The 14,884-nt window shown below is 39.1% G+C and overlaps 1 protein-coding gene across 5 annotated transcripts in view; it reads right to left on the bottom strand.

Annotated features, from left to right (window-relative positions):
• Positions 1-14,884, bottom strand: part of TBC1D32 (TBC1 domain family member 32) — a 325,899-nt gene that overhangs the window by 168,366 nt on the left and 142,649 nt on the right. For all 5 annotated transcript variants that reach the window (XM_077162779.1, XM_077162778.1, XM_077162776.1 and 2 more), the window contains one exon: positions 14,722-14,838. In XM_077162779.1, the coding sequence (XP_077018894.1) occupies positions 14,722-14,838 (117 nt within the window). The remainder of the gene's footprint in view (positions 1-14,721; positions 14,839-14,884) is intronic.

Consider the following 14,884-nt stretch of genomic DNA (forward strand, 5'->3'; position numbering starts at 1 on the left):
TATGCCTTGAAATTTATTACTCTTTTGTATATATGTTATTTTTCAGAAAGAAAAGAAAAACAAATGTTAATTGTAATGATTAAAAAATATATATTTATTTCTTTTAGCTTTCAATGTTCTCGAGCAGCTAGAAGGGAAAATGTGAGATGATGGTCTGGCAGCTCATGAGAAAATCTGGGATCGTTCCTTTAAGTTACTTATTGGAAAGAGGTTTGAAAATTATTGCTTTCTTCTTTCTTTGCCTTATATATCATATATTATACAATTTTAAAAAGTTTTAAAAAAATGGAAAAAGCAAGTTGTTAGTATAAGCTCTATGTTTGAATAAAAGTACTACTTAGGGAAAACTGCCACCTGTGGGGTTCAAACTACACTTGTAAATCCCTGTTTTATTGCTTGAATGGAAATATATACTTTTGTTAATACATAATTGCTCTTTTATTAAGAGGTAATTTCTACAGATAGGAATGTATTTTGAAAACACTTAGCTTCCACAGCAGTTCTGTATCCATTTAAGCTAATCTTTTATCAAAAATACAATCTTGCTTCATTATTAAAAAAAAAAAAACAGAGGGGGGCCAAGATGGCGGCTTGGTAAGGTGCACGCATTTTAGTTCGTCCTCGAGAGCAACTACTAAATAACCAGAAACAATACAGAGCAGCTCCCGGAGTCACGACAGAGGCCAAACGCAAGGCCTGCCCCAGTCTGGAACAGCTGGACCGGCTGTGAGTCTCTGCAGCGATGAGTTCCCTGAGCCGCGTGTACTTCCCCAAGCCGCGGCAGCCGGCGCCCCTCCCTAACAGGCGGCTTTCAGGACCGACTGCGAGTCTCTGGACAGGCTGCGAATCTCGGAGCAGCGAGTTCTCCAAGCCATGGCGGCCAGTGGCCGGCGCCCCTCCCCCACAGGCAGCTTCCCGGAGGAAAAGGAGGGAGTCTCCAACAGTAGCAGCGACTGAGTCTGACCAAACACCAATAGTGGCATTAATGAACAAATTCTGACTACTTAAAATAGGCCACCAGCTCAGGCGAAATTGATCGGGGGGAAATCGCCTATTGGGCTGGCTGGAAGGGAAGAAAGGGGATGAAATAGAGCCTTCTGCGGCTGTTTCTACGGAGGCTTTGTTGCCTCTGGACTCAGCACCGGGATTAAACAGGCTGGAACTGCCCCAAACGCAGAAACAGGCTGCTTTCAGGGCTGTCTCCCATCTGACCCTTCCCCACGGGAGGGGTGAAATGGAACTCAGGTGGAATCCCTCCTCAAGGAATTCAGATCCCAGGACTTCGCAATTTGAAGACATTAAAACCAGCCTACAACCTTTCCTCTGTCTCCACCATGCCCCCAGCAGGGATAGCCTTCCAAAGTTAAAGGAGCGACAACATATTTTGCTGGTGGGACCCGCAGACAGACAAGTGCAACATACTGGGCAGGATAAGAAAAACAAGAGCCCAGAGACATCACAGGGAAGTCTTTCAACCAGCTGGGTCTCACACTCAGGGAAAACTGATGCAGGTGATTCCTTCCCCCCAAAAGGAAGCCAGCTTAGTCGGGGAACACCCGGCTGGAGTCTTTAATACCTATGTAGACCTTCCTAAGGATAGGGAGGGAAAAGGCAACTTACAAGGAGACAAGAAACAAAAAAATAAGAACTGAAAATTTACCTTCTGTGAAACAAAATTTAAGCAAGAGTCCCAGAAAAAGCTGAACTGAAGGTCAATGAACAAACAGACAACAAACTTATCTAGCAAGAAAACCCTAGGGAAGATAAATGAAAGCAATCTCCAGAATAAACTAATTAAGGTAATTAAATGCCCAGATGCCAGCAAAAAATAACAAATCACACAAGGAAAATTGAAGATACGGCCCAGTCAAAGGAACAAACCAATAGTTCAAATGAGATACAGGAGTTGAGACAACTAATTCTAAATATACGAACAGAAATGGAAAACCTCTTCAAAAACCAAATCAATAAATTAAAGGAGGACAGGAAGAAGGAGAGGAATGAACAAAAAGAAGAAACAGAAAGTCTGAAAAAACAAATCACAGAACTTATGGGAATGAAAGATATAGTAGAAGAGATGAAAAAAACAATGGAAACCTACAATGGTAGATTTCAAGAGACAGAGGTTAGAATTAGTGAACTGAAGGATGGAACATCTGAAATCCAAAAAGTAACAGAAACTATAGGGAAAAGAATGGAAAAATTTGAGCAGGGGCTCAGGGAATTGAACGATAATATGAAGTGCACAAATATACGTATTGTGGGTGTCCCAGAAGGAGAAGAGAAGGGAAAAGGAGGAGAAAAACTAAAGGAAGAAATTATCACTGAAAATTTCCCAACTCTTATGAAAGACCTAAAGTTACAGATCCAAGAAGTGCAGCGCACCCCAAAGAGAATAGATCCAAATAGGTATTCTCCAAGACACTTACTAGTTAGAATGTCAGAGGTCAAAGAGAAAGAGAGGATCCTGAAAGCAGCAAGAGAAAAACAATCCATCACACACAAGGGAAACCCAATAAGACTATGTGTAGATTTCTCAGCAGAGACCATGGAGGCAAGAAGACAGTGGGATGATATATTTAAATTACTAAAAGAGAAAAACTGCCAACCAAGAATTCTATATCCAGCAAAATTGTCCTTCAAAAATGAGAGAGAAATTAAAACATTTTCAGACAAAAAGTCACGGAGAGAATTTGTGACCAAGAGACCAGCTCTGCAAGAAATACTAAAGGGAGCACTAGAGTCAGATACAAAAAGACAGAAGAGAGGGCTGTGGAGAAGAGCGTAGAAAGAAGGAAAATTAGATATGATATATATAATACAAAAGGAAAAATGGTAGAGGAAAGTACTACCCAAACAGCAATAACACTAAATGTTAATGGATTGAACTCCCCAATCAAAAGTAATAGACTAGCAGAATGGATTAAAAAACAGGATCCTTCTATATGCTGTCTACAGGAAACACATCTTAGACTCAAAGATATACATAGCTTGAAAGTGAAAGGTTGGTAAAAGAAATTTCATGCAAATAACAACCAGAAAAGAGCAGGAGAAGTGTATACTAATATCCAACAAAGTAGACTTCAAATGTAAAATGGTTAAAAGAGACAAAGAAGGAAACTATCTACTAATAAAAGGAACAATTCAACAAGAAGACTTAACAATCATAAATATTTATGCACCAAACCAGAAGGTCCAAGAATGCGTGAGGAATACACTGCAAATACTGAAAAAGGAAATAGACACATCTACCATAATAGTTGGAGATTTCAATTCCCCACTCTCATCAATGGACAGAACATCTAGACAGAAGACCAGTGTGCTGGTTTGAAGGGAAGTATGCCCCCTAAGAAAAGCCATGTTTTAATATGGATCCCATTTCTTAAAGGTAGAATAGTCTCTATTCAATGCTGTGTATTTGGTACTGTGATGGGATCATCTCCCTAGTTGATGAGATTTAGTTAAGAACGGTTGTTAAACTGGATTAGGGGATGACATGTCTCCACCCATCTGAGTGGGTCCTGATTAGTTTCTGAAGTCCTATAAAAGAGGAAACATTTTGGAGAATGAGAGACTCAGAGAGGGCAGAGAATGCTGCAACACTACAAAGCAGAGAGTCCACCAACCAGCGACCTTTGGAGATGAAGAAGGGAAATGCCTCCCGGGGAGCTTCATGAAACCAGAAGCCAGGAGAGTAAGCTAGCAGATGATGCCGTGTCTGCCATGTGCCCTTCCAGCCGAGAGAGAAGCCCTGATTGCGTTCGCCATGTGCCTTTCCAGATGAGAGAGAAACCCTGAACTTCATCGGCCTTCTTGAACCAAGGTATCTTTCCCCAGATGCCTTTGATTGGACATTTCTATAGACCTGTTTTAATTGGGACATTTTCTCGGCCTTAGATCTGTAAACTAGCAACTCATTAAATTTCCCCTTTTAAAAGCCATTCCATTTCTGGTATATTGCATTCCAGCAGCTAGCAAACTAGAACAACCAGTAAAGAAACACAGAATCTGAATATCACAATAAATGAGCTAGACTTAACAGACATTTATAGGACATTATATCCCACAACAGCAGGATACACCTTTTTCTCAAGTGCTCATGGATCATTCTCAAAGACAGACCATATGCTGGGTCACAAAGCAAGTCTCAACAAATTTAAAAAGATTAAAATCATACACAACAATTTCTCAGATCAAAAAGGAATGAAGATGGAAATCAGTAATTGGGAGAGTGCCAGAAAATCCACAAATACTTGGAGGCTCAACAACACACTCTTAAACAACCAGTGGGTCAAGGAAGAAATTACAAGAGAAATTAGTAAATATCTCGAGGTGAATGAAAATGAAAACACAACATATCAAAACCTATGAGACACAGCAAAGGCAGTGCTAAGAGGGAAATTTATTGCCCTAAAGGCCTATATCAAAAAAGAAGAAAGGGCAAAAATTCAGGAATTAACTGTCCACTTGGAAGAACTGGAGAAAGAACAGCAACCTAACCCCAAAGCAAGCAAAAGGAAAGAAATAACAAAGATCAGAGCACAAATAAATGAAATTGAGAACATGAAAACAATAGAGAAAATCAATAAGATCAGAAGTTGGTTCTATGAGAAAATCAACAAGATTGATGGGCCCTTAGCAAGACTGACAAAAACAAGAAGAGTGAGGACACAAATAAATAAGATAAGAAATGTAAGAGGAGACATAACCACTGATCTCACAGAAATAAAGGAGGTAATAACAGGATACTATGAACAACTTTATGCTAATAAATACAACAATGTACAAGAAATGGACAAGTTCCTAGAAAGGCATGAACAACCAACTTTGACTCAAGAAGAAATAGATGACCTCAACAAACCAATCACAAGTAAAGAGATTGAATTAGTCATTCAAAAGCTCCCTTAAAAGAAAAGTCCAGGACCAGACGGCTTCACATGTGAATTCTATTAAACATTCCAGAAAGATTTAGTACCAACCCTGCTCAAACTCTTCAAAAAAATTGAAGTGGAGGGAAAGTTACCTAATTCATTCTATGAAGCCAACATCACCCTCATACCAAAACCAGGCAAAGATATCACAAAAAAAGAAAACTACAGACCAATCTCTCTAATGAATACAGATGCAAAAATCCTCAACAAAATTCTAGCAAATCAAATCCAGCAACACTTAAATGAATTATACATCATGACCAAGTAGGATTCATCCCAGGTATGCAAGGATGGTTCAACATAAGAAAATCAATTAATGTAATACACCACATCAACAAATCAAAGCAGAAAAATCACATGATCATCTCAATTGATGCAGAGAAGGCATTTGACAACATTCAACATCCTTTCCTGTTGAAAACACTTCAAAGGATATGAATACAAGGGAATTTCCTTAAAATGATAAAGGGAATATATGAAAAACCCACAGCGAATATCATCCTCAATGGGGAAAAATTGAAAACTTTCCCCCTAAGATCAGGAACAAGACAAAGATGTCCACTATCATTCAACACTGTGATGGAAGTTCTAGCCAGAGCAATTAGGCAAGAAAAAGAAATACAAGGCATCAAAATTGGAAAGGAAGAAGTAAAACTCTCACTGTTTGCAGATGATATGATACTATACGTTGAAAACCCTGAAAAATCCACAGCAAAACTACTGGAGCTAATAAACGAGTACAGCAAAATAGCAGATTACAAAGGCAACATTCAAAAATCTGTAGTGTTTCTATACACTAGCAATGAACAAGCTGAGGGGGAAATCAAGAAATGAATTCACTTATAATTGCAACTAAAAGAATAAAATACTTAGGAATAAATTTAACTAAAGAGACAAAAGACCTATACAAAGAAAACTATAAGAAACTGTTAAAAGAAATCACAGAAGACCTAAATAGATGGAACGGCAAACCGTGTTCATGGATTGGAAGACTAAATATAGTTAAGATGTCAATTCTACCTAAATTCATTTACAGATTCAACACAATACCAATCAAAATCCCAACAACTTATTTTCCAGAAATAGAAAAACCAATAAGTAATTTTTTTTTTATTAATTAACGGAAAAAAACGAAATTAACACAACATTTAGAAATCATACCATTCTATATATGCAATCAGTAATTCTTAACATCCTCACATAGATGCATGATCATCGTTTCTTAGTACGTTTGCATCGGTTTAGAGGAACTAGCAACACAACAGAAAAAGATATAGAATGTTAATACAGAGAAAAGAAATAAAAGTAATAATAATAGTAAAAAAAAAAAAAAAAAAAAAAAAACCTGTACCTCAGATGCAGCTTCATTCAGTGTTTTAACATGATTACTTTACACTTAGGTATTTTGCTGTCCATTTTTGAGTTTTTGTATCTAATCCTGCTGCACACTCTGTATCCCTTCAGTTCCAATTACCCATTATCTTACCCTGTTTCTAACTCCTGCTGGACTGTTACCAATGACATATTCCAAGTTTATCCTTGAATGTCTGTTCACATCAGTGGGACCATACAGTATTTGTCTTTAGTTTTTGGCTGGACTCACCCAGCATAATGTTCTCTAGGTCCATCCATGTTATTACATGCTTCATAAGTTTATCTTGTCTTAAAGCTGCATAACATACCATCGTATGTATATACCACAGTTTGTTTAGCCATTCTTCTGTTGATGGACATTTTGGCTGTTTCCATCTCTTTGCAATTGTAAATAATACTGCTATAAACATTGGTGTGCAAATGTCCGTTTGTGTCTTTTCCCTTAAGTCCTTTGAGTAGATACCTAGCAATGGTATTGCTGGGTCATATGGCAATTCTATATTCAGCTTTTTGAGGAACTGCCAAACTGCCTTCCACAGCGGTTGCATCATTTGACATTCCCACCAACAGTGGATAAGTGTGCCTCTTTCTCCGCATCCTCTCCAGCACTTGTCATTTTCTGTTTTGTTGATAATGGCTATTCTGGTGGGTGTGAGATGATATCTCATTGTGGGTTTGATTTGCATTTCTCTAATGGCCAGGGACATTGAGCATCTCTTCATGTGCCTCTTGGCCATCCGTATTTCCTCTTCTCGTAGGTGTCTGTTCAAGTCTTTTTCCCATTTTGTAATTGTCTTTTTGTTGTTGAGTTGAACAATCTCTTTATAAATTCTGGATACTAGACCTTTATCTGATATGTCATTTCCAAATATTATCTCCCATTGTGTAGGCTGTCTTTCTACTTTCTTGATGAAGTTCTTTGATGCACAAAAGTGTTTAATTTTGAGGAGCTCCCATTTATTTATTTCTTTCTTCAGTGCTCTTGCTTTAAGTTTAAGGTCCATAAAACCGCCTCCAATTGTAAGATTCATAAGATATCTCCCTATATTTTCCTCTAACTGTTTTATGGTCTTAGACCTAATGTTTAGATCTTTGATCCATTTTGAGTTAACTTCTGTATAAGGTGTGAGATATGGGTCCTCTTTCATTCTTTTGCATATGGATATCCAGTTCTCTAGGCACCATTTATTGAAGAGACTGTTCTGCCCAGGTGAGTTGGCTTGACTGCCTTATCAAAGATCAAATGTCCATAGATGAGAGGGTCTATATCTGAGCACTCTATTCGATTCCATTGGTCGATATATCTATCTTTATGCCAATACCATGCTGTTTTGACCACTGTGGCTTCATAATATGCCTTAAAGTCCGGCAGTGCGAGACCTCAAGCTTCGTTTTTTTTCCTCAAGATGTTTTTAACAATTGGGGGCACCCTGCCCTTTCAGATAAATTTGCTATTGGTTTTTCTAATTCTGAAAAATAAGTTGTTGGGATTTTGATTGGTATTGCATTGAATCTGTAGATCAGTTTAGGTAGGATTGACATCTTAATTATATTTAGTCTTCCAATCCATGAACACGATATGCCCTTCCATCTATTTAGGTCTTCTGTGATTTCTTTAAGCAGTTTTTTGTAGTTTTCTTTATATAGGTTTTTTGTCTCTTTATTTAAATTTATTCCTAGGTATTTTATTCTTTTAGTTGCGATTGTAAATGGGATTCGTTTCTTGAGTTCCTCCTCAGCTTGTTCATTACTAGTGTATAGAAACACTACAGATTTTTGAATGTTGATCTTGTAACCTGCTACTTTGCTGTACTCATTTATTAGCAATAGTAGTTTTGTTGTGGATTTTTCCGGGTTTTCGACGTATAGTATCATATCGTCTGCAAACAGTGATAGTTTTACTTCTTCCTTTCCAATTTTGATGTCTTGTATTTCTTATTCTTGCCTAATTGCTCTGCCTAGAACCTCCAACACAATGTTGAATAATAGTGGTGATAGTGGACATCCTTGTCTTGTTCCTGATCTTAGGGGGAAAGTTTTCAATTTTTCCCCATTGAGGATGATATTCGCTGTGGGTTTTTCATATATTCCCTTTATCATTTTAAGGAAATTCCCTTGTATTCATATCCTTTGAAGTGTTTTCAACAGGAAAGGATGTTGAATGTTGTCAAATGCCTTCTCTGCATCAATTGAGATGATCATGTGATTTTTCTGCTTTGATTTGTTGATGTGGTGTATTACATTAATTGATTTTCTTATGTTGAACCATCCTTGCATACCTGGGATGAATCCTACTTGGTCATGATGTATAATTCATTTAAGTGTTGCTGGATTTGATTTGCTAGAATTTTGTTGAGGATTTTTGCATCTGTATTCATTAGAGAGATTGGTCTGTAGTTTTCTTTTTTTGTAATATCTTTGCCTGGTTTTGGTATGAGGGTGATGTTGGCTTCATAGAATGAATTAGGTAACTTTCCCTCCACTTAGATTATTTTGAAGAGTTTGAGGAGAGTTGGTACTAAATCTTTCTGGAATGTTTAATAGAATTCACATGTGAAGCCGTCTGGTCCTGGACTTTTCTTTTAAGGGAGCTTTTGAATGACTAATTCAATCTCTTTACTTGTGATTGGTTTGTTGAGGTCATCTATTTCTTCTTGAGTCAAAGTTGGTTGTTCATGTCTTTCCAGGAACCTGTCCATTTCATCTAAGTTGTTGTATTTATTAGCGTAAAGTTGTTCATAGTATCCTGTTATTACCTCCTTTATTTCTGTGAGGTCAGTAGTTATGTCTCCTCTTCCATTTCTGATCTTATTTATTTGCATCCTCTCTCTTCTTCTTTTTGTCAATCTTGCTAAGGGCCCATCAATCTTGTTGATTTTCTCATAGAACCAACTTCTGGTCTTATTGATTTTCTCTATTGCTTTCATGTTTTCAATTGCATTTATTTCTGCTCTAATCTTTGTTATTTCTTTCCTTTTGCTTGCTTTGGGATTAGTTTGCTGTTCTTTCTCCAGTTCTTCCAAGTGGACAGTTAATTCCTGCATTTTTGCCTTTTCTTCTCTTCTGATATAGGCATTTTGGGCAATAAATTTCCCTCTTAGCACTGCCTTTGCTGCGTTCCATAGGTTTTGGTATGTTGTGTTTTTGTTTTCATTCGCCTCGAGGTATTCACTAATTTCTCTTGCAATTTCTTCTTTGACCCACTCGTTGTTTAAGAGTGTGTTGTTGAACCTCCACGTATTTGTGAATTTTCTTGCCCTCCACCTATTATTGATTTCCAACTTCATTCCTTTATGATCCGAGTAAGTGTATAGTCTATGTCTTTTGATTAGGGAATTCAGTCCATTAACATTTAGTGTTATTACTGTTTGGATAATATTTTCCTCTAACATTTTGCCTTTTGTATTATATATATCATATCTGACTTTCCTTCCTTCTACACTCTTCTCCATGCCTCTCTCTTCTGTCTTTTCGTATCTGACTCTAGTGCTCCCTTTAGTATTTCTTGCAGAGCTGGTCTCTTGGTCACAAATTCTCTCAGTGACTTTTTGTCTGAGAATGTTTCAATTTCTCCCTCATTTTTGAAGGACAATTTTGCTGGATATAGGAGTCTTGGTTGGCAGTTTTTCTCTTTTAGTAATTTAAATATATCATCCCACTGTCTTCTAGCTTCCATGGTTTCTGCTGAGAAGTCTACACATAGTCTTATTGGGTTTCCCTTATATGTGATGGATTGTTTTTCTCTTGCTGCTTTCAAGAGCCTCTCTTTTTCTTTGACCTCTGACATTCTAACTAGTAAGTGTCTTGGAGAACGCCTATTTGGGTCTAATCTCTTTGGGGTGCGCTGCACTTCTTGGATCTGTAATTTTAGGTCTTTCATAAGAGTTGGGAAATTTTCAGTGATAATTTCTTCCATTAGTTTTTCTCCTCCTTTTCCCTTCTCTTCTCCTTCTGGGACACCCACAATACGTATATTTGTGCGGTTCATATTGTCCTTCAGTTCCCTGATACCCTGTTCAAATTTTTCCATTTTTTTCCCGATAGTTTCTGTTTCTTTTTGGAATTCAGATGTTCCATCCTCCAAATCACTAATTCTATCTTCTGTCTCTTTAAATCTATCATTGTAGGTATCCATTGTTTTTTCCATCTTTTCTACTTTATCCTTCACTTCCATAAGCTCTGTGATTTGTTTTTTCAGTTTTTCTATTTCTTCTTTTTGTTCAGCCCATGTCTTCTTCATGTCCTCCCTCAATTTATCGATTTCGTTTTGGAAGAGGTTTTCCATTTCTCTTCGTATATTCAGCATTAGCTGTTTCAGCTCCTGTATCTCATTTGAACTATTGGTCTGTTCCTTTGACTGGGCCATATTTTCAATTTTCTGAGCGTGATCCGTTATCCTCTGCTGGTGTCTGGTCATTTAGTCAGACTTCCCTGGGTGTTGGACCCAACAGGCTGAAAGATCCTTCTGTGAAATCTCTGGGTTCTGTCTTTCCTATCCTGCCCAGTAGGTGGCGCTCATGGCACACGTTTGTCTGCGGGTTCCACCAGCAAAAAGTGCTGTGGGTCCTTTAACCTTGGAAAACTCTTGCTGTGGGGGAGGTTCGCCAGCCGAAGCGGCTTGGAAGAGTGCCAGCCGGCCCGGGGGTCCGAACGCGGGGAGGGTCGCCGGCCGCCGTAGCACGGGAGAGAGACCGACCGAATTTCCTAGTCGGCCCGGGGCGCCAAGCGTGGCGGGAGGGCGCCAGCCACCGCGGCCCGGGAGAGTGCACCGTTCCCAGCCGGACCGGGGAGTCATGTGTTTGGAAGGGACCCCCCCGGTCACCGTTCTCCATGGTCTGGGGATTTCCGACCCAACTCTTTCAGTTGGTCCGGGAGGTCTCGCGTGGTGGGGGCGCCAGCCGCCGCGGCCTGAGGGGACCGCCTGCCCAATTCTGCCAGCTGGCCTGGGAAGGAGGAAGGGAGGGACTCCAGTCGCTTGCCGTCCCAGCCGGGAAAGCCCGCGCCCCTCGGCGATCTCACCGGAGCTGGTTCTCCCAGACAGTCAGCCATTCCAGGATGGGGTACGCTGCCCTTTGATCTCCGTCGTGTCTCCGGGAGCTGCTCTGTATCGTCTCCACTCCCCCAGTAGCTGTTCTGGAGGAGGAAAGGTGAGGGTGGCATGGCTGTCGAGGACGGTGGCGGAGGAGATGGTGAAGGTGGCAGAGGTCACGGTGGTGGTTGGAGAGCCGCCGGAGAAGGATGGGAAAGGGAAGGATAAGATGGCGGATGGAGCGCCGGAGCAGGAGGGGAAGATAAGGGCAAGATGGCGGCGGGAGCGCCGCCGGCAGAGAAGGGGGAAGAGGAGAGGTTGCTGGTTGGTGGCGGGAGCGCTGCTGGCGGAGAAGGGGGAAGAGCAGGGCTGGCTGGGTGGCGGCGGGAGCGCCGCCAGCGGAGAAACAGGGAGAGGAGGGCTGGCTGGCTGGCCGCAGGAGCGCCGCCCACGGAGAAAGAGGGAGAGGAGGGCTGGCTGGCTGGCCGCGGGAGCGCCGCTCGCGGAGAAAGAGGGAGAGGAGGGCTGGCTGGCTGGCGGCGGGAGCGCAGCCCGCGGAGAAAGAAGGAGAGGAGGGCTTGCTGGCTGGTGGCGGTAGCGCCGCCCGCGAAAAAAGTGCCAATAAGCAAATTTATCTGGAAGGGCAGGGTGCCCCGAACTGCTAAAAGTATCTTAAGAAAAAAAAATGAAGCTGGAGGTCTCACACTGCCGGACTTTAAGGCATATTATGAAGCCACAGTGGTCAAAACAGCATGGTACTGGCATAAAGATAGATATATCCACCAATGGAATCAAATAGAGTGCTCAGATATAGACCCTGTCATCTATGGACATTTGATCTTTGATAAGGCAGTCAAGCCAACTCACCTGGGACAGAACAGTCTCTTCAATAAATGGTGCCTAGAGAACTGGATATCCATATGCAAAAGAATGAAAGAGGACCCCTATCTCACACCATATACAAAAGTTAACTCAAAATGGATCAAAGATCTAAACATTAGGTCTAAGACCATAAAACAGAGGAAAATGTAGGGATATATCTTATGAAACTTACAGTTGGAGGAGGTTTTATGGACCTTACACCTAAAGCAAGAGCACTGAAGAAAGAAATAAATAAATGGGAGCTCCTCAAAATTAAACACTTTTGTGCATCAAAGAACTTCATCAAGAAAGTAAAAAGACAGCCTACACAATGGGAAACAATGTTTGGAAACGACATATCAGATAAAGGTCTAGTATCCAGAATTTATAACGAGATTGTTCAACTCAACAACAAAAAGACAGCCAATCCAATTACAAAATGGGAAAAAGACTTGAACAGACACCTATCAGAAGAGGAAATACGGATGGCCAAGAGGCACATGAAGAGATGCTCAATGTCCCTAGTCATTAGAGAAATGCAAATCAAAACCACAATGAGATATCATCTCACAACAACCAGAATGGCCATTATCAACAAAACAGAAAATGACAACTGCTGGAGAGGATGTGGAGAAAGAGGCGCAGTTATCCACTGTTGGTGGGAATGTCAAATGGTGCAACCACTGTGGAAGGCAGTTTGGCAGTTCCTCAAAAAGCTGAATATAGAATTGCCATATGACCCAGCAATACCATTGCTAAGTATCTACTCATAGGACTTAAGGGCAAAGACACAAACGGACACTTGCACACCAATTATTTACAACTGCAAAGAGATGGAAACAGCCAAAATGTCCATCAACAGACGAGTGGCTAAACAAACTGTGGTATATATACATACGATGGAATATCATGCAGCTCTAAGAATAACTTATGAAGCATGTAATAACATGGATGGACCTAGAGAACATTATGCTGAGTGAGACTAGCCAAAAACTAAAGGACAAATACTGTATGGTCTCACTGATATGAACCAATATTAGCGAATAAACTTGGAATATGTCATTGGTAACAGAGACCATCAGGAGATAGAAATAGGGTAAGAAAATGGGTAATTGGAGCTGAAGGGATAAAGACTGTGCAACAGGACTGGATACAAAAACTCAGAAATGGACAGCACAATACTACCTAATTGTAATGTAGTTATGTTAAAACATTGAATGAAGCTGCATGTGAGGTATAGTTTTTTTTCTCTCTATTATCATTTTATTTCTTTTTCTGTTGTCTTTTTATTTCTTTTTCTAAATTGATGCAAATGTACTAAGAAATGATGAATATGCAACTATGTGATGATATTAAGAATTACTGATTGTATATGTAGAATGGAATGATTTCTAAATGTTTTGTTAGTTAATTTTTTTAACTAATAAAAAAACAAAAAAAAACAGCTAAAGTATGAAGAAAAAAGGAATACAGGACAAAGTGACCATAAAATTTAAAAATAATGATGAACAATAGAATTTCAGTATTATTAAATATTTTTTTACTAATCCTTACATGCATGTTTCTACATGTGTATGTGTATTTAACTTGTAAACTTACCTAGAAAAAATAAAGTAAATAACTCTGAATGATAAAAACAAGCTACCATTCTTGAAATATGAGTATGAAATAAGCCTCAAATTAAATAAATATGCATATACTGCCCTCATGGGGCATTAACACATCGTTCATAAAAATAAAACCAGGATACATTAGGAATAAATTTATTCCTATTTATTTATTTATTTCTAATTGTACTAACTATGAAGAAACAGCACTGACGTATCTAAGACTGTAATAAATCACCTAAAAATTATTCATACACAAATACCTACTTATGCCAAGTCTCTCTCCTGGTTAGGAAGAGTTAACCTTGTATTCAGATAGGTAGAGGGCCTGTAAGGGAGCCCTTGATTCCATTCACAGATAATTCACAAAGTTAATAACTCATATGTGAATAATCAAACCAGACTATGAGTGTCATTAGTGTTTCCTTTAATTTTTTTTTTTTTGGTTAAATTACATTTTTACAACCAACCTGAAACAGTATCATTTATAAAAGTGAAGTTTAATGCTCCATCGGTTTAGAATTTCTATTTGGGGTGATGACAAAGTTTTGGTAATGGATTGTTGTGATGGTGGCACAATATTGTGAATGTAATTAACATCACTGAATAATGCATTTGAATGTAGTTAAAAGGGGAAAACTTAGGTTGCATATATGCTACTAGAATAAAAATTTTTAGAAAAAAACTATAGGATGGTATAATACAGTGAACTCTAATGACAACTATAGACTATAGTTATAATTATAATAATACGCTTTCAAGTATAACAAAGGTACCACACTAATTAATACAAGGTGTTAATAATAGGAGGAGTGCATGGGAACTCCGTATTTCAGGCATGATTTTTCTGTAAACATACTTCTCTAGTAAAAAAAAAAAAAAAAAAAACTGTATTAAACAGAAAAATAAAGTAACTTACAGTAACACATGTTGGGACTTCACGAAGAGAATATTCTGTTTTAGTAGGAAGACCTTGATTGCCTACCAGCTCATAAACAGCAGGATAGGATAACAAGTTCACCAGTGCTAGAAAAGACTAGGGGAAAGAAAGAGAATAATTCATTTAAATGGTTCATTTTCTC

The sequence above is a fragment of the Tamandua tetradactyla genome, chromosome 5, assembly GCF_023851605.1.
Source record: "Tamandua tetradactyla isolate mTamTet1 chromosome 5, mTamTet1.pri, whole genome shotgun sequence".
NCBI lineage: Eukaryota > Metazoa > Chordata > Mammalia > Pilosa > Myrmecophagidae > Tamandua > Tamandua tetradactyla.